Below are 19,764 nucleotides of genomic sequence, written 5' to 3' on the forward strand. Positions count from 1 at the left end.
TGTGGGCTGCACACTCCCTGCTCCTCAAACACTGTCCCATGGGCCCTAAACACTCATACAAACATACTCAGGCACACTCATAGGACGTGAACCTGCAGATGCACTTTTAACACATGCACCCCAAGGTCTTTTCTCTTTCCTTTAACTCACAGACACATACATCCATTCAGCTTATGTAACTTTGGAAAAAATAATGACCTCTTTGGTCTTCTAACAACATTTAGGGCATTGTGATTAGCGGCTAAGTTGGAAACTGAATTAAGAGTTAAAGTGGTATGTCTTATTTCACATATTTTATGTCAATCGAGGGTTTTCAGAGAGGTCAATCGATTTAACAGACTTTGCCACAAAGTTGGCTGACTTTGGTTCCAATGAACTGGATGGCCAAGTTGATGGGCTGTCTACTTCTGTATATATTTAACACACGCTAGCACCATTATGTCACTGTTTTAGATCTTCTGCTCATAAAATAAAAATCCAGATGAGACGTTAAAAAAAAAAAGATGCCCTTTAGTGTTTTTTTATACTGTACAAAAGGCAGTAAAAATGTAGACTGTGAAGTCTAAGGTGAATACATTAACCACATTAAAATGCAGTGTGAAAACAGATTTACATACTTTTATTTTAATCTCCAATTAGAACAATTAGTTTTCTTTACCACTTGCAAATATAGAAAACATAAAACGTAAAGTATTTCCCCAAGAATAATTCCAGATGTTCCTTATGATCAGCGATGCATAAGAGTAGAGTATCAGACTTCATGACTAGCTAGCTTACATGGAAACAAAGCTGAGCTAATTAAGGACAACCAGCCTCTTCAACTAGTAACTCTACTTAACGAGCTGAAGCCAACATAATTATTAATAGCTTTAGTTACTTCAATCTTATTTGGTTAAATTAAGAATTCAATCAACTGGCAATTAATGGAAACAAAGAGATAGAATATCTATTACCAGCTAGTTAGCATAGAGGCTTGTTTCCAGTAGCTCGCCAATTAAAACGATTTTGCTAGTCACACAAGTTTATAATGCGAAGCTACTGTTGTATGGATTATTAACTTCATTTTGTATAGCATTGATTTATGAGGACTGTTTTAGCTAAATAGCTATAGGTGAAAAGCATGCCAAGTGTGCTTAGCCAGCAGTGTTTTGTAAGCTACTGTAACTTGCCACTAAGTCCTCTTCATACTCTAGTACGTTACACATCAGGGGTTCAAATTAAATATGAGCATGTCAGAGAAATGCACAGGTGTAAAATAAATAGTAGTTTCATTAATTCTATCAAGTTACTGGAAGACTTGGAAACATTAAAAAAAAAAAATCCATCTTTCAGACATTTTGAATAATAAAGAAAGGCATTTCTTTACGTTTATATTTTCAATAAACTCTTAATTCATAGAAGTTGTGTATTCTGGTTTATTTCTGATGCATGCCATACTCTTTTAACTGACTTCTGTCAGTTTTTGAGTGCCATATTAAACAAACCCAGTGTTAACTTGCAATAAAATCTTGATCATTCTGTCCGTATTGTAATATTCATTATAAAAAAAATATATCCATAATGATTTTTGTTGTTTGAGATATATTCAAATGTTAGGGTAGTTTTTGTTCCAAAGAGCATCTGGAGGGATTTGCATCAGTTCACACATAAATTGCTTTAATTACAACAGAGTAGGGAAGTCCACAGTATAGTACATAGTAATAACTCCCTTTTTGCAGGCCCAAATATATGCACATACAAGCCTCAGTGACACCCTCCAGAGTCAATGTTTGGAACATTTGTCCAGCACAGTCCAGCAGATGAAATCAACTGTTAAAGCTGCTCCTCAACTTCTCAGTGAGGCACCAGAAAAGTACACCAGACGGTGGAGTTGAACAATGCACTAGCTAAAGTGATAGTAAAACGATGGAGCTGCGACCTCAAAGAGTTTAACTTTGATTTTGTTGATTGTTGGTATTCTTCAAGGACTCCAGCAAGCTCTTGATCCTCTCGCTCGCCGGCTCGATTTTCCGTCTCTTGCGACTTTTGATCGCTGCAACCTGGGAGGGCAGAAGGAGGGTAGATACTCCCCAAGGTGTGATAGTAGCCTTTCCTTTAGTACCATCTCTGGACGGGGCGGTTATATTCTGCTGGATCAGCCATGAGCTCTCCTGACACAAAGCCACAAAGCGGTCTACCTGTGAGGCGTTGACGTTTTTGCTGACGTTCAGAGTGGTTTCGAACGGGTTCTGGATGTGCAGCGGGGCTACCTCAGGCTTGTTCTGCTCTTTGCCCTGGAGAGGAGGAATGGGACAAGGCCGGCAGATGAATACACACTCTTGAGCAGTAGCAGCAGTCCTGTATTTTATGGTCCATATATTGGTCATGCTTATAGGTCTTTGCTGCTTTATCTGTGGAACATATAGCTGACTGGAACGCCTCTCAGCAGGTTACCACATGGGATATGCATGGACCTGGCTCTGGAAAACATTTCGACTTGAGTTGTGAAGAATGGGAATGAGCTAACTGCTTTGGAAACCTGCTAGACACATCAAATGTGTTGGCAACGGAAACATGTATGATCTGATCCTCTATCTAGCAGTCATGGCCATCAAATGAACCCTCAATATGTGGGTCAGAGAAAAGTCAAGACCCTCCCATGGTACTTTGCATGCCATACCCAGCTTAAAGTGTGACAGTAAAGGGGCTGGAAGGATAAAGTGATGGAGCTTTGGAGGGGGGGTAGACGATGGCGACATAAAGCTATCAGTCAGAGAATGGGAGCGAATTGGAGAATTGTAGCACAGTAAAGGAGATTTATGGCTGTTGCTCCACTGGTGAAAGCCTATAGGTACGGGTCATGGCTGCAGTGTACCTGCAGGTTTCTTATGCTGTGTCAAACTTGATATTAGTCTCATATATTAAGCTCCAGGGTCTCTTTTCCAGAGGCATCCATTAAATTCTCAGCCGAAGCGTAGCCCTGCATCTTATATAAATGTGCCACCCAATCATTAACACCTACTTGATCAAATACAATTCTAGGGGTAAAAGTAATAGATGATACATAGGATATTATTAAATGTTCTAGGAGGTAGGTTTTAAAGTTGGTAAAATAGTACCTTTTATGTTAATCATTCCTACGCATTTTATTTATAAAAAGTTCCATTGTGGATGCTCCTTCAGTGCCTGTAAAAAGTATTACAAAGTCAACAACAGACTGAAATGTGGCACTAAATATATTGAATATGCGTTTGTTTACACTCAGCCTGATGGAGCTCCTAATTGGGATCACAGCTCAAGGGCGCCGGGCACTGTGGGGCAGGCATCAATCATTTTTGACAAGGACAGCTGTCATCTGTGTGTGTGGGAAGATGCCATGCACCAAACACTGACTGTATTACCAACAGATTTCTCTGCTGGAGCTCAGCTCTGTGGCTGTGAGCTCATGTGGAAAGGAGGCTGAGCAGTGTGTGTTATTTTTGAAAAGATTTGTATTTATGTTCTGGTTTTTCAGTGATGCAACATTGGATTTTGAAGTTACATTTTAAGTCATCCAAGTTGCAAGATGGACTTAGGGTTGGCGGGAACTTATAGTAAGTAGAGCTTCATTGGCACTGGATTTTCAAGGCAGTTAAACTTAAAACTATTAAAACAACATATAGTTATTATGTCCTTTTTCTTTAGCACATACACATCACACACACAAACCACTTTGATCGAAATCCCTCTAATGTGGTATTTTAAAGAATACTCTGCTCTCTGGTGGACAAACTTAATAACTTTGACAGTATTTGAAGTAAATCAAACAAATCTTTGATATTTGGTATGAAATCACAGCTTGGGTGACAATAACAGCAGCTCCTGCCCAGTTACAAAGTCCACAAGAGAGAGACTAGAGCCATTATCAGACAACACACTGTTTTTGTTGTTGTTTGTAAGTGACCGCTTATTGTCATTCAGACAAAGGTGACCTGTGCATGATGGAAGGAAATTAATATAACATACATTACATTTGGTGAAGGAACACCAGTCTGATTATTATTGCTGCTGTATGATGTGATTTATTCTTCCTAAACAGTGAGGGAATCTCCTCAACAACATAAATGAGCTCAATCACAGTTGGTTGTTTCCTGGTTTATTTAATATTTTTGTGTGAAAAGAGATTATGCTCGAGGGATACGTTTAAAACAGTATTCATATTAAGGCAAAAACATATTTATCTATCCAAATATGTGCTGATGCTGACTTTATTTGAAGCCGACAGCATTCAAATCACACATGTTCTCAGTTGAAATTATGACAAAATTGTTACTAGTTCTGAACTAGCAGGGTTACCTTTGTAACTGTTGTGTATGGCCAACAATACATGTCTGAATAGTGGTTAAAATGTGGGCATAAACCTTAAATAGCTGAACCATAACAAGGATATATTTGATCACCTTTAATTTGATTTGCTGGAGCAACATTATCCTTCATTTGAAGTAATGTTTGTGTCCGCCTGATCAATCTAAGTGCTTAACAATGCACATAAACTTAATATAGAGCCCTGTAAAGCTGATCATCATAATTGGGCCACGTTTGTTACATTGGACTTAATGAATGTGAATAATCATACATACCTTTCTGATATTGATTGACAGCGTTCTGAAGCAAAAGGAGGCGTAGAACTCAAAGAACTCACACAGCAGTTGCTCTAAGAAAAAAGCAAGAAAAAAAGTCAAGTAAGCAGCAAACAGAAACAAGGGTATAAATCAAAGTGAGCTGTAGCCCTACAGCCTGGTTTCTACGCTCTCCTGCTCACCCAGTGTTTCTGTGTTGCTCTCGAGCCGGATCTTGCTGAAGTCGCTGACAAACGTGCAGTCGTTGTCCTCAATCACGCTCTTGTCCTCGGGACCTTGTGGGACGAGATCAGGGACACCAGTTAAATGACTGCCTTTACACGCATATGATGGCCATAAACAAGACATAGACAGATGGTGGAAGTGTGTTCGTGGAGAGGTAACAGTAAGACACAGTAGGGGGAGCAGGTGTGTGTACATGCGTGTCAAAGATGGTCAGAGAAAAAAAAAGGGGGCCTAGATTGTGTCCTTGCTTGGCTCCACCACTGCCCTTGTTAACAGTATTCTTCACTACAGTAAGACTGCAGGTGGTGCTGTGTTACACCACTGTTTAAATAGCTGCCTGTATGCTCGTGCGTGTGTGTCCGGCAGAGGCGGGGTCATCGACCTTCACAGAGAGATGGGCTTTTTATTGTACTGTAAGCACTCTGTGTGATAGAGTCTGCGCTAAACGGGGCAGAGGAGGAGGGGGTGGAGGAGAGGGATGGGGGGTAGATTGCTTTTGGAAGGCAATTATCAAGGCAGCCAAGGTGACAGAGGGATGGGGGGATGGAGGAACTGCAGTGGACTGGTGTTTAAATGATCACAGGAGACATTTATTACAGTTGTATGCATGGTGATTTGAAATATGACATTAAGTCACCTACAGAGCCAAAAGGAATTAGATTGTAGGAATAAATAAAACAGCAGGCACTTATTTAAAAACAAATTGCACTGTATGAACATAAGACATTTCACTGATATCAGTATATATAATTACCCTATATTATTCTTATTGATACTGTAACATACTGTATATGTTTACCATTATTTTGTATTCTCCTAATTCTTGTTTGAACTCTTATCTCCTGTGTTTCTCTCTTATTCTGTTGCTGCTATAACACCTGCATTTCACTACGGGGGTCAATTAAGGTCTATATCTTATCTCGTCTAATCTTACGTCAGAGCTGAGATACTCTACAGATCAGTGGGGTTACTGACCTGTTCACAGGATAGGAAAGAATCATTAATGCTACATCATCTTATACCTTTATAATTTCCTTAATGTTTTGTTTTCTATGAATTATTAGATTACTTTATCTTGAAAAAGAGGGAAGAACGTCACTGGTAAACACAAATGTGAGAAAGTCCTAAGTGGCTTCATTTTTAGGGCTCGCAAGTCAAAGTACCTTTAGACCGCAGCTGCACTGTATGATGAAAGCTCACCTTACTTGAGTATACTTAGTGGTTAAGTTATTCTTCGAAGAAAAAAATTAAATAAGTTAAATGTATGAGAAAAAAAACCCACAACATTAAGGTGTGGACTTAGTTGAGAAGAAGAGATTTCACTTAAGTTTCTTTGTCAGGCTTTCAGGTAATTTTTTCATAAATTGTGGATAGAATGGGCAACAAAACATTGATAGCAAACAAAGGAACCCTCTGCTTTAAACTGACATGATGTTTAAGTGAGAAGAAGTGCTTGGCAGGGTGGGATTTACACGGCGGCCGTGACGGCCATGGCCGTCACAGCCCGTTATGCCCCACAAATAATTGTACGTCCTACGGCCACCGTGGCCTTTGGGCCCCTCACACTGTTAAAAGTTGCTTTAAAAGCGTCTTCTGCTCTGAAATGGATTATATTTGTTACATATTAATAGAATTTTTGATTTTTAGATTTCATTTCGGATTTGTGAATGGGAGAAGTAGTAGATGGAAAACATACCAAACACTAATTATTCAAAGTAAAGTATTTCATTTTATATATGGTAATACTAAGGAGGCATAGGCCTATATGATGATACGATTATTGATATTAAAAAAGTGATTTGTTTTTTGTCATTAGAAAGTGAAGTTATTTATTTGTAAGCTCCAAATCCAAATGTTTCCCTCAATGGCCTTTGTGCCTTGGCATGTGGCCTTTGCGCGTTGAAAAAATGTGTGACACCAAAGGCCAAATGGCCTTGCCCCTAAAATGACGAAAATCCAAGCCTGGTGCTTGGTGGTACCTGCAAGGTCCCTGAGGTGGTTCAGGGTTGGGATGATAGGGGGGCTCCTCCTCTGCAGGAAGAACAGCACCATGACGGTGAGGGAGAAGTTGGAGATCCAGGCCCCGGGGATGCTGCTGGTGATGCTGTGAGCTCGAGCCCAACAGCGCACAGTGAACACCAGGTGACGCACCCGTGGGTCCAGCTCTCCGTACAGATAGAGCAGCTCTGTGCTCTTCATCGCCACCCTGTGGAGAACACAGTTACTACTACTGCATGTTTTGATGGGGCTCTTTTGATATCAGTCTTGAGACTTCCAATACAAGTGCACTTCATACTTTGTACATTGTTCTATTTGGATTGAAGTTCAGCATCTTGCTGATCGAAATAGGACATGCTGCCATCAATAACCAAGAAATTAAGTATATTAAAACAGGAAATAAATTGCGGAAATAAACAATACCGTGCAGAATTTTGTAATATACTGTATATATGACTGACTTTTGGTTGTATTGCTATTAAACCAGTGGATTTGTCAATGGGTTACCTACAGATAATTATGTGTTTCAGGGTGTCAATCCTTATGATAATATGTGTGTTTAATATGTACTATTTTTGTGAAAAGATCATCATTTTAGTGTTCTTAACCAATATTTTTACGTTGCACAATTTTTTCTTTCAGTAGATTTCTAGGAAAGCATCAGTATGAACCTCTTAATGCCAGTCCAATCCTTATCTTCATGACATTAGGTCCCAGTATTTGTCCGCATACATTTGTATTCCAAAACATCTTTACCTCCTTGCAGGTCTCCCTTGAAAAAGAGATCTATGATCTCAATGGGACCAATCTGGTTAAATAAAGGTTTGAAGAATGAAGATGAACCTCCCAAGTTCATGAGATCAAATACTGTTTAATGTCAAGGGTCAGTGAAAATGAAATCATATGAAAAGCACCACTAGGGAGCAGCCTTCAGATTGTCATAGTGGCTGCGTCAGTCACACTGCTGTTGGTTTCCCTTCACATGCTCGCACAGAAACCTCAGGCAGGAAAGAGCTGCGCTTGAAAGATCTGCCAGCACAATATAAGAAAAGTCCCCCTCACATCCACCCACCACCTCTGATGGTTCCCCTCCATTTCCTTAGAAACTGCAGAGCGGTTTCTCTGTACGTTAGCAGGTGTGTAGGTGTTTGTGTTATCATTGGTAGGAAACACAAACAAGCCCCCCTTTTAAGCTTCATGTTCAGTTTCACTCCGGCAGGGGTGCAACTGTACACAGCACTTCCTGCCTGAGTCAGGTTTCTGTTTGGCCAGTATTGTCAAATCAATATCAGGACGACAACGAAATAGCAGTTTCTGTGAAGCAAGAGGCATATGAGCAAGTATGATTGACCTTTCAAGATATGACCAATAGTAGCGTGAAACCGAATCATTTTAAATGAACCACTGCAACCCCAGAGCCATGACGAACAATTGTTTCATAGTGTTTATGTATGGAAAACAGGTTATCTCCTAATAAAGGCGCACAGGGTGAGTACCTGTTGTTGGCTGTGAGGTCACACTGAAAGCCAGAGGGCTGGTGGGCGAAACGGACCAGGGGACAGCGTGCATTTAGTATCTTCTGCACCCCCACACACCCGGGTCCAAACTGGTCCACACACTCCCCGATGACGGACAGGATGTTCTGGGTGACGATCCGCTCCAAGTTGGCCCTCTTCATCTGGTACTCCAGGAACAGACCGGATTTTGGCTGCACACAGAGAGTTTACATATGTTTAATGATCATTATTAAATCACCATCAATTTCTTAGACAGGTCACTATTTTTACTTTATAGCATCTTATTTGTTTCAACATTTCTTTAAATTATTGTAGTATACATAGCAAGCACAAACACAACAACGTGCTTTTAAATCCTTATTTAGACTTCATGTAGCATACCAACATGTATTAAATTATTTGTAACATACTTTGATGTAGTTCTATGCTGATATATTGACATTTCTAAGTGAGAAATAACCTACAAGAAGTCAACAATAATAATGACATTATTTTCCTTTTAATACACCAGCCGACAGTTATGAGTGTAGATGGATACATTTGTTTTAGTTTTTTGTTGTCTTTACATACTGGTTACGAATGCATAACGCGGGTGTTTAACCATTGTTGCATATATTCTTTCTTTAATGCTCCTTTTTAATGTAATTCAACTTGATAACAAGGTGGAAAATAATCAATGACCTAAAAGTTAAACAACGCAGATTTTTTCAAGCAAGTTCCTCATAAAATACCACATCATTCCAAATGATGATACTTTTCATACATATAGCTCTACTAAGGTAATATCATTTAGGAATTCCAAGCATCATTAACTGAACTTTTATATATCCTTTACTAGGAACACGTTCATTTAGTATCATAGTTTAATTTTCCAAGAAAAGCTTTATGCAGACATGCTGAGTTTGCTGGTTGGTTTTCTTTTTGGTCTTTGCCATTCACAACTGTCTTCAGTTTCACTCCGCAGAACTCAGCTCTCTCAAAACTGGCAAATGATTGTGGTAGCAGTTTCACTTTTTTATAAAGGCCTATCTGTTTGAAGTAGAAAGAGGTGCTTTGACTTCTCTGGCTCAATATGCACTATATCAGTATTAGTAGGTACTAAAATACTTACATGTGTTGTCAGCTTACATATTTCTTTGTTGTTATTCAAGATTGTATAACCAGGTTTTAACAAGTTACAATTTTTGTAAACTAAAATGTGTATGTCGGGCAAAATAAATGTAATATTGTCAGCTGGTGGCTTTGGACTTCATGCACTCTATAGGCGTTCTAAAGGCCGACACTCAAACTCCCATTATTACCATTGTTGCATTTTTCCCACTGATGCCATCCAGGTCCAGAAACATGTCCAGGTCACAGCCCAGCTTTCCAAAGCCATTCACTGATGAGCCAAATGGCATGATGGTGCATTCTGGGAAAAAACCAGCTGCAATGTCCTTGAGCAGAGAGCAGACGAGGTAGCGCAGTCGGTAGTTCTCCTCTGTTAGCTGATAAGCTTCTGTCAGGGAGGTTATCTGTTGGTCTATCTGAGAGGAAATAAAATCACAGGGTATGGTTAGAATAATCCTTAATGCATATACATGACTTCCATTAAAATGGATTCACAAATGTATATGTCTTTAAAGTTGAATCACTGGATTATTCCAAACTGTAAATCTGGGAGTGATAACCGAACCACTTACACTTTCTTCTTTGGACAGTCTCTGTATGAGCTCGTTGATGGGAATGCTTGTTTGTGCTTGGCGCTTTTTTCCGGATGGCTGGTTCGATAAATCCACTGAGCCGAGGTTCCTCATTGACAGCAGTCTTGATTTAAAAGGCACCAGGGATTCATGGCTGATGCTAGGGATGGCTGTCCCTTCTAACAATGAGGCAACACTTTCCTGGTTGGCAAATTCTACCACGGCATACATTCCCTATAGAAGAACACCAATACAAACAATGTCATGTTTCAAATGAAAACTAACAGTAAATTGGTCATGTATGCTGGAAAACAATGCTAATTTATAAGAGGAGATTAGTGATTCACTTACATAGCTTTCATAAAAGAAGTATTTCTGGATATCTCCGTAATTTGCTATATACTTGAGGAACTTTTTCTCATTGGTTCTTGAGTGGCAGCTGATGAGAACAGATCTCTCTGCCTGTTCTTGTCTCTCTGCCTGGACAGCATACAAAGATTTGAATCCATTCTTTTCTTCTTAAAAATAGAGAAACAGAATATTCAACAATGAAGCCACAACAATCATTTTCAGTTGTCTTAATTATTGTCATTGTTTTCAGAAGGACTTTGCAGCATTATCTGGTAAATACTTGCACTTTTTTGTCTAACAAGTGTGGACTTCAATGGTAACAGAAACCCCTCGCCAAACTTAATTTAAAAAAATGACAATTGTACAGTATGTGGTACTTGAATATTTAAGGAAGCCACAAATCACATAGCACGTCTTGTTACATATTGAAAACAACTCTTCAATTCGGCATATAAATCATCCACAAAGCAGCATCTATAATATGATCGTATATTAAATGAAACCTAGAATCACATGACAGAGAGGTGACTTTACTTCACTAAGTCACTTTGGTGGACAAACGACATCCCGAATTTAGCCGAGACCCTAACGATTCCCTCAGTTGTTCATTTCAATTAAAACAATTACGAGTTTTTCAAAGGCAACTTAAAAAATACACATTTCTAAATGAAGTTTGAATAGGAGACAGGGCTTTCACGTAGGCTAACTTGGTTTGTTTGACAGCTTGTGTTAATAACTCGTGTTTCACGGGTTTCACCTTGCACAGCAACAACGTTTGTTCCAATATTCCTGTGAAGAAATGTATCGACCTTCTGTAGGCACTTCACCAGGCTGCCTCTTCCTATCGTATGTAACCTGCACACCGTGAAGGAGGACGCCATTGCTGATCCAAAAGAAGGGGAAATGCGCATGCGCATGGTTTTGTCTACGGCAACAGAGAGGTACCAAAATCGCACACATTGTGACGTTTAAAATATGTCTGAGTAATACATGTATTTTTGTTATGTCATAATTCCACTGTAGTAAGCTATATCATTTTATATACATTTAATTTGTTCTAATGAAGTTATGACTAATGCATTTAATCGTTCGAGTGTTATATTGCTGTTAGGATGTATTCAAAGTTTTAAGCAACAAAACATTATTTCCCACAGGAAAACACCCAACATTTCTGTAGAAGGTGAAGCCCTGTTTCAGCATTCAAGCCACATGAAATTTGTTTTTCGTATGAGAAAACAAAAGAAAGGGAAAACGAAACCTACAGAGAGTAATGCTCTGGCAAATGACATTCAGCGAATACCTCCTCCTACGCACCGGTCGACTGCAGTTCCTCTGTTTACTTCCTTCTTAACACCGTCCGTCCCCTTCCAGTCAGTCAGACGCTCGAGACGATGAAGAGAGGAGCGGCACTTAAAGCTTCCGTTTCAAAGATTATTACAGTAAGTTTTCCATATCTCTGGCGTTATCAATAACAAGTTGTTTGGTTACCAAATAGCAGCTAATTGTACAGATTGGCTGTAATATATACAACATAAATACGAAACTTTTCTTTAGGCAGGTAGGCCTATCCTGACTACATTTTTACATTACGTCACATATAGGCCTAAGTAACTTCGTCGCTTGGGCTATTTCTTTAAATTTGAGCTTTTATAGAAATGGAATGACTCAACAAATATTTTTGCAGATAATATGTGTGTGATTTGCATGTAGAATGAGTTGGGTTCTTATTCACAGCTCAACAATTATTCATGTTTTTCTGTTTGACACAACATTTTCCTAGCAGTCTGTGTTATATAGATATAAAATAAATGGCCAGTTTGGCTGGGGGGGGCTTCCCATCTGTAGCCTACTGTGAAACTCCCTTCACAGCCTGGTTAGCCCCTCCCCACTGTGCTCCTCCTGCCAGCTGACCTCCTGATGTTTCATTTTCAGGGTGAGCAGCACAAGTCAAGCATCAAGATGGATTATAAATATGACAATGGATTAGAATTGTTGTTGGCTCACATGAATTTAGAAGACATCATCAACGCTGCAGAGACTCTTTATCAGCTTGAAGAAGACGGGGAGGAAGGAGGCTTGTCGTTGGAAGAGGAAAGTCTCTCCCAGGAGGAGATGGACGAAAATGAGGAGACGGGGGTCTCGGGGAGTCGGCAAAAGGACTATGATGATGAGGTTGGTGGTGTTCGGTACGGGACAGTGACAGACCTCTTGTCTTTTGTCAACCTGCTGTCCAACATGCAGACAGCAGCCATGCAGCATCTACCTGAGGAGATTGGAGTCCTACTGAACAAGGTAAGAAGACTTATTTCGTCTTTTGACTGTGCTTCTTTGATAACAACAATGAGCATTTGTGTGCATGGACATTCTATAACTGTTCCTTAACTGACCTTGCAGAAGGACATGGCTGTTAAAAAAGGCCGCTACCAGATCAACATAGACGTGCTCCTCTTTCCATGGAAGCTGACCTACAAGAATCATGGCACTAGCCTTGTGCCTAAGGGATCATTTGGGAAAGTCCACTTGGCTCAGGACACCAACACCAGGAAGAGAATGGCTTGCAAACTGGTGAGGCCTGCTGCGCAACAGCTGGAATTCAGCCTGCACTGACTTCTCGAAAGTCTTACAATAGTTGCCAAATATTTCTTTTGCCAAGTCATCTCTGCTTACCAAGCATCTACTCCTGTGTTTGTACAAAGAATGTTAATGTCAGTATGACATCTGCTTATTTTCCCTTGAAGTAAAAGAGGAACACAGCTAGTAAAAGAAGAACCATTCTTTTTTTTCAACAAACTAAACTTACAAAATGGACCAAGATTAATGCAAGAATGGAAATTGAACAGATTCCACTGCTTCTCAAGATGTTTTTGTCAAATTCATAATGAAAGAGATAAATCAGCATGTTGTGATGTAACTCCTAATTTCCCAGCAGAGCTTTCAAAACACATTCCACTCTTTTATTATCTTTCTGACCCTGAATTATTAACCTGAGGGGGTGCACAGCGTGTTTACATGGAACATATTGACATATGAGAAAGGAGTTGTGTCATACAGTCTGGTGTTATCATGAGAATGGACACAGTGTATTGTACACCTTGTTAAACACACAGTGACGGCTTACTGGCAGCAGTTATTATCTTTGGTGTCTGAGTTACAATAGATGTCCTGCATGTTAGAAGACAGACCTGTTATGATGCATTACATATTTACATTATTATCTTCACAGATCCCCATGGAGCACTTCAAAGCAGCCGATGTGGAGTTCCAGGCCAGGTTTCGCCACGAGAACATTGCTGAGCTCTACGGCGCCGTGCTCTGGGACCAAAGTGTCCACCTGTTCATGGAGGCCGGAGAGGGGGGCTCGGTCCTGGAAAAACTTGACAGCTGTGGGCCCATGAGGGAGTTTGAGATCATCTGGGTGACCAAGCAAGTCCTGCGGGGCCTGGAGTACCTGCACTCACACAACGTCATCCACCACGACATCAAACGTAAGAGCAAAAAACGTGTTTTTCACTTGTCGGGTGTTGCAGTAAGCTTGTGCACATCATTCAGGAAATAATGTAATGTCAGTTTTTACGCACCCTACGTCAAAGTCAAGCCACAGACGGATCCATTTTTTGTGAATAATACTAGAGGAACAGAAGTGCAAAACCACACATATCCGACACAGACATTCTTCCACACTATAATAGACATAGTATTATGAGTTTCCTCCTCATAGAATTTGACTGACACATTTTGAGGAAGTGTAACCATGTCACACTGTCTGGTAGCTAATGATCTAGATTACAAAAAACATTCTAATATCAGTGGGTGGGGCTCAGCAGAGGTAGGATGTGAGGTAGTTTCACGTTAGTTGAATTACATGGCGCTGCAAGGATCAAAGCATTCTCCAGAGCTGGCTGTCAACCTCATGGCCTAAAGACAGTTGGGAAATTCCAGCCTGCTTCTCATGCTTGCTCAGTGTTAAATGTAGGGTCCAGAGAGGCAAGTGACTCATGACAACGACCAGACTGGCCCTCTGCCTAGCTGTGGTTTTTAGTGCTTCCTGCCTGAGATTAAAATATGTAATTATACCTTAGAGATATCTAATGATGATACTTTTCATCAAAGACTTTGCTAAATGCACGTTCCATGCTTGACTTCACTGGCCTTTTCCCAGTTAAATTCCCTGTAAGTGCATAATTATTATCTCATATGCTAACCTGCACAGCAAAGCATAAACAATGAAAATGTTGTGTCTCATTTCTATTATTTTGTCTGTTTTATTCAGCCAGTAACATTGTCCTGATGTCAGACAAGGCAGTGTTGGTGGACTTTGGCTTGACGGTGCAAATGACAGAGGATATATACATTCCCAGAGACCTGAGAGGAACTGAGGTAAGAACTTAAGTCCTAAAGGCTGCAACTGTAAGCCCATACTAATTACTTAAAGCCATAATGTATTTTGTTCTTTGTAAATGCATGGTCCAATCATTACTTGTATTTCTATCTAACCCTTAGTGTGGGTTTTTACTGGAAAAGGCAGCGCTCTTTTTGACTCTCAGTCTTCATACTTGTGTCTGTCTTTTTCAAAATGATTGAAAGCAAATGGTAGGCAAGTTGGAGAGCAGTCAGCGCACTCATCGACCTCACTGATGTTAATAATAGTCTGCTCATGCCGAGGGTTCTCATTACAGATGTAATCAGCACTTTGGACACTTTAAGATTAATCCAAGAGATTGCTCACATGCTTTTTCTCACGTCATGTATTTTCCTGGCTTTCCCATGTTTTGACCTGTGTGTGTGTGTGTTTGTCTATATGGGTCTTTGCACATGCACCCTAGGCCTCTCAAGGCTTGGCTTGTGGAAAGTCCCAGGGCAGACACCCAGCAGTAATAATAAGAGACAGAGCTACCAAACACACTGGGCTGCTCAGGCTTACTTTAACATGGGAAAGCAGGCTGGAATTTCCAGAGATGAACTGTGATAGTGTGTTTACTTTTCACTCTCCAAAGGCCAACACGCTTCTGCACTGCCATTAGCTGGTCACACACAGCGTGGGCATAAAGGTTATCTTGTTTGTTTTTTTTAAAGAAAAAAACATTTGACTGCAAGAGGTAGTTTCCTGTTTTGTTTAGCAATGATACATAGTCCCTACAGAGGGTTCCCTATGCTGTACAGATTGTAAAGCCCCCTTAAGCCTATGTGTCATTTGTGGTATTAGGCCATAAATAAAACGTGATTGATTTTTTAAATTTGAATTGGAAACCAATAAAAGAGTCCGTCGTACCTTTTCTCACTATTATCCTCTGCAGTGGTATTCAATCTAATAAATGTTATGTCATCTTTCTTTTCTTTTTTAGATGTATATGAGTCCAGAAGTGGTTCTGTGTCGAGGACATAACACCAAGACAGACATCTACAGCTTGGGCACCACCATCATTCACATGCAGACTGGCAGCCCTCCATGGGTCTTGAGATACCCTCGCACCGCCTACCCATCCTACCTCTACATTGTAAGTACTGCACATTTTTTAAAAGCCACACTTGCATCAGGGTGTTGCTATTGGATGATGGCCAAAACATCACAATTATTTATTGTTTTCAGAGGTTAAAGCTATTTGACTCAGGTGATCTCTAGCGCCACCAATTTGGATGGTTGATCTTTTTGTTTAATAGTAAACAACAGCTAGATATTTAGAAAGCTTGGTAAAGCCTATGCCTCTGTGATAAAACAATAGTTAAATGTATTATGATATACACATCGTTTGCAAAAGTGTTCAGTTGTTTAGACTGATTGAACTAGCTGGTTAGCATGCTAATTTCAGTTAATATGCTACTATTGCCCAGCCCTAGTGCAGCCAGTTATAGTGCATGCACTATTACAACTATGACAGTAATTTGAGGTAAAAGTTTATATCTTTCGAAGATTCAACCGTATAATCACAGAACTAAAAAAGTTATTTTTTGCTGCATTTTTATGACAACAAATCAAGTTGTGGAGCTCAGCTTGGATCCGTCAGAGAGTTTGGGTTTTAGCAATAAGCCTCACACCTACTCAAAGCCAGTAAAATAGCTATTAAACCGCATCACACTTACATGCTTTACTGTCTATCTTGAATCTTGCAACATTTGAAAAAGTGACGCTCTTTTCCGTGACCTTGTTCAGACCTTCCACAGCCTAGATTTTAACAAGATAAGAAAGGCTTAATGTAACTAGTTGCAGTGTGTGACTTTTCGCCCATTTAGTTAGTCACTACTTCTGTTTCTTTTAAAGGTTTTCCATTACATGGGTTCTTTGCTTTAAAGAAGTCCCGTTTCTGTTTTTGAAATGATTATCAGCTCTTTTGATTTTCTCACTTCCCTTATGAAACAACTGTCATGGAGAAGTAATGTTACGTGGTACAGTTGCTGCTACAGTCTGAGATGTCCTTCTTATCATTGTTCCTTTTTACTACAACTAAATGTGTTTTACAAGTTACTCCTCACAATGTCAAGAAAATGGGTGGCAGCTGCTGGAGGAATTATGTGGCCCTTGTTTTTTTTGGAAGCATTGACTTGTCTATGTAACTATAATGTTCTTACGTGCTGCAGTCTTCTAATGCCGTTTTTGCATATCTCTTTGAACAGATCCACAAGCAAGCCCCGCCTATGGAGGACATAGCGGAGGACTGCAGCCTGGCCATGCGATCCTTTCTTGAGCGAGCCCTGGAAAGGAACCCTGCTCTGCGCAGCTCTGCGTCAGAGCTTCTGAAAGACGAGGCCATCAACCCCCCCAGAGAGGATCAGCCTCGCTGCTGGAGCCTTGACTCAGCCATGGAGGAGGCCAACCACACCATGCTACGCCAGCAGTGCCAGCACCATGACACCACACAGGGTAAGCACCTACATGTTGAGGTTAATTTGGTCCCAGTACTAAGGTACTTGCCATATTGAAACATGTACTCTTTTCATTTTTCTGCAGATTATTCTCTTTACTCCGAGGACTCTGGCCACACGAGGAGGAAGGGCTCCTTGTACATTGACCTAGGGGCCTTGTCGGGTTACAGTAAACTGGTGACCGGGCCCCCTACTGCGGAATATGGCTAGCCCCGGACCACAGCCTACCAATTATGTGGCTGAACTTTAGTCAAAGGCAATTGATAATTTAACCTTTTTATACATATTGCTCTGCTGTTTTATATATCCGAAAGCTCAAGGCGACATAGGTCAGGGATGAACTGCACTTATTTACAAGTCTGAGGATTAATGGAATGAGCTCAACCTAGATGCTGAAATGGGCTGATGTGAGTCAACTGCACTGCAGGACAGTGGTTGGAAGAGATGTACTGTGTATCATTGAGCATTAACTGTCAGCTATTGGTATAATTCCCAGAGCTCTCTGCTTCTTTCTGGTGGATGCTATGTTCTTTTCTTGTGAAAATATGAGTTATAGTCTTTTAAAAAAAAAGATTAATCACTAAACATATGTAAGGTATTTGTTAAAGTATGTGTGCACTATGCAAACATGTCTATGTAGTTCTTTATGAACTTCCTTTTGTTAATTCCTGTGGAATATTAATAGCATCGTAAGTGACACTTTTGAGATGAGGTCTGATGTTCTGTTACTTTTAGTTTTTAGTATTAAGAATATAAAGTTTGAACTTCTTTATACATACAATACAAATTAAAATCCAATTGTGTCTGTGATATCTCAGTTATATCTTAATAACATATTAAAACCTTTTGTTTTGAATCTAATTTACTGTGTAGTGTTTTGTGTTAGTTCAGCTGTTGTTTGTAACAGTAGACAGTCAACAGATGGCCCTGAGTCTCCAAAAGTGGCAGACTTGCTGTTAATTACGACATTTTCCCATTATTTTTGGTTGGGCTTTTCTATTGTTTGTTTGCTACAGGACAGTTGAAGTCCAAGAATGTGATAAAATAGTTAATACTACACTGCCGTCCAAAATAAAAGTTGCACACTAATATTTATTTGGACCGCCTTTAGCTTAGGAAGGCACGCAGTTGCTATGGCATTGTTTCGATAAGCTGCTGCAATGTCACAACATGCATTTCTATGCAGAGTTGCATTCATTTCACGCCAAGATCTTGTATTGATTATGGGAGAGTTGCATTGCTGCGCAAAGTCTTCTCCAGCACATTCCAAAGATTCTCAATGGGGCTGAGGTCTGGACTCTGTGGTGGCGAATCCATGTGTGAAAAAGATGTCTCCCTAAACCAGTCATTCACAATGTGAGCCAAATGAATCCTGGCATTGCCATCTTGGAATATGTCCGTGCCATCAGGGAAGAACAACTCCATTGATGGAAAGACCTGGTCATTCAGTATATTCAGGTAGTCAGCTGACCTCATTCTTTGGGAACATAATGTTGCTGAACGTAGACCTGACCAACTGCAGAAACCCCAGATCATAACACTGCCCCCACAGGCTTGTACGGTAGGCACTAAGCATGTTGGGTGCATCACTTCATCCGCCTCTATTCTTACCCTGATGCGCCCATCACTCTGGAACAGGGTAAATCATTTGATTTGGTTTTAATAATGCGTTGGACGGTTCTTAAACTTTTAGTAGTTTCAGCAATCTCCTTAGTTGTTTTCTTTGCTTGATGCAGGCCTATAATTTGAACCTTCTGAAACTGATTAACATCCTTTCCACGACCACAGGATATGTCTTCCGACATGATTGTTTAAAGAAATTAGAAGCTACTCACCGCATCAGCTAGGGTAAAATAACTTCTTGCCAGCTGAAACATATTAAACACTGCAGTAATTATCCAATGGAAGCCTCTTACAGATTTTGCTTTTTGGACGGGCAGTGTAATTATCCAATATAATACAAAAAGTGGACAACTGCTTATGTTCCATCTACTTGTTTATAGTATGTCATCAAAAAGAGCATTTAAATGGTAAAGAAATCACACATTTCTCAAAAACATTACTTTGTCCTTGTTGTCAGTTAGTGTATGGGCAGTATCTACTACTCATATGCATCAGAGGAACCCAAGTGATTCCTACATCAGGCCTGCTCTTTCTCTTTTAAATGTCACATGTGAGTGAGCATCAATCTCTCATGTGGAGTTGCCTGCTTCAAAGTCTGATCTGAAAGTGGCAGTATAGGATATTTACTGGTTCCACAATGAATGGGAAAGACAAATACTCCCATCTGCTGGTAACAAGTAGTGAACCCACCTTTAATCCATTGTGTTGCTGCTGAGTGGATACATTTTTTGTATAAATTGATAGCTTTTAAGGAGTCTCCAATATCAGCTGTAGATGTTACGTTTTTCAAATCTTGATTGAAAATAAACTGTCAACATGTAATGGACAATGTCATGCTGCCGTAAATCTGTAGGTAAGCACAGCCTAATGACTTCATAAAAGTGTTTGAGACACATTTTAAGTTAAAGATGT

General features: G+C 40.0%; 2 protein-coding genes across 3 annotated transcripts; one reads left to right on the forward strand and one right to left on the reverse strand.

Annotated features, from left to right (window-relative positions):
* Positions 1-489: 489 nt before the first annotated feature.
* mtpap (mitochondrial poly(A) polymerase) lies at positions 490-11,296 on the reverse strand. 2 transcript variants are annotated; one of them, XM_034101943.2, is made up of 9 exons: positions 11,129-11,296; positions 10,372-10,535; positions 10,021-10,254; positions 9,640-9,864; positions 8,318-8,529; positions 6,803-7,029; positions 4,781-4,873; positions 4,599-4,672; positions 490-2,273 (listed from the first exon to the last, which is right to left on the reverse strand). In XM_034101943.2, the coding sequence occupies exons 1-9, from the start codon at positions 11,286-11,288 to the stop codon at positions 1,929-1,931; spliced, it is 1,734 nt and encodes a 577-aa protein (XP_033957834.1). In that variant the 5' UTR covers positions 11,289-11,296; the 3' UTR covers positions 490-1,928. The 2 variants fall into 2 exon arrangements, with proteins under 2 accessions (XP_033957834.1, XP_033957833.2); XM_034101942.2 differs by having other exon boundaries at positions 10,372-10,538; positions 11,129-11,254.
* A 406-nt stretch (positions 11,297-11,702) lies between these two features.
* Positions 11,703-18,090, forward strand: map3k8 (mitogen-activated protein kinase kinase kinase 8). The gene is made up of 8 exons (XM_034101944.1): positions 11,703-11,810; positions 12,304-12,663; positions 12,766-12,936; positions 13,595-13,856; positions 14,642-14,748; positions 15,714-15,866; positions 16,981-17,227; positions 17,315-18,090. The coding sequence occupies exons 1-8, from the start codon at positions 11,763-11,765 to the stop codon at positions 17,437-17,439; spliced, it is 1,473 nt and encodes a 490-aa protein (XP_033957835.1). The 5' UTR covers positions 11,703-11,762; the 3' UTR covers positions 17,440-18,090.
* The last annotated feature ends 1,674 nt before the right edge of the window (positions 18,091-19,764 follow it).

Source organism: Pseudochaenichthys georgianus, chromosome 16 (genome assembly GCF_902827115.2).
Source record: "Pseudochaenichthys georgianus chromosome 16, fPseGeo1.2, whole genome shotgun sequence".
Lineage (NCBI taxonomy): Eukaryota > Metazoa > Chordata > Actinopteri > Perciformes > Channichthyidae > Pseudochaenichthys > Pseudochaenichthys georgianus.

Coding starts and splice junctions, on each gene's coding strand:
- mtpap (XM_034101943.2), bottom strand. CDS start 11,288: ATGCGCATGCGCATTTCCCCTTCTTTTGGATCAGCAATGGCGTCCTCC. Junction 4,874..6,802: donor CCACCTCAGGGACCTTGCAG/GTACCACCAAGC, acceptor TCGTCCCACAAG/GTCCCGAGGACAAGAGCGTG. Junction 2,274..4,598: donor TGTCAATCAATATCAGAAAG/GTATGTATGATT, acceptor CCTCCTCTCCAG/GGCAAAGAGCAGAACAAGCC.
- map3k8 (XM_034101944.1), top strand. CDS start 11,763: ATGAAGAGAGGAGCGGCACTTAAAGCTTCCGTTTCAAAGATTATTACA. Junction 12,664..12,765: donor TTGGAGTCCTACTGAACAAG/GTAAGAAGACTT, acceptor CTGACCTTGCAG/AAGGACATGGCTGTTAAAAA. Junction 14,749..15,713: donor GAGACCTGAGAGGAACTGAG/GTAAGAACTTAA, acceptor TTTCTTTTTTAG/ATGTATATGAGTCCAGAAGT.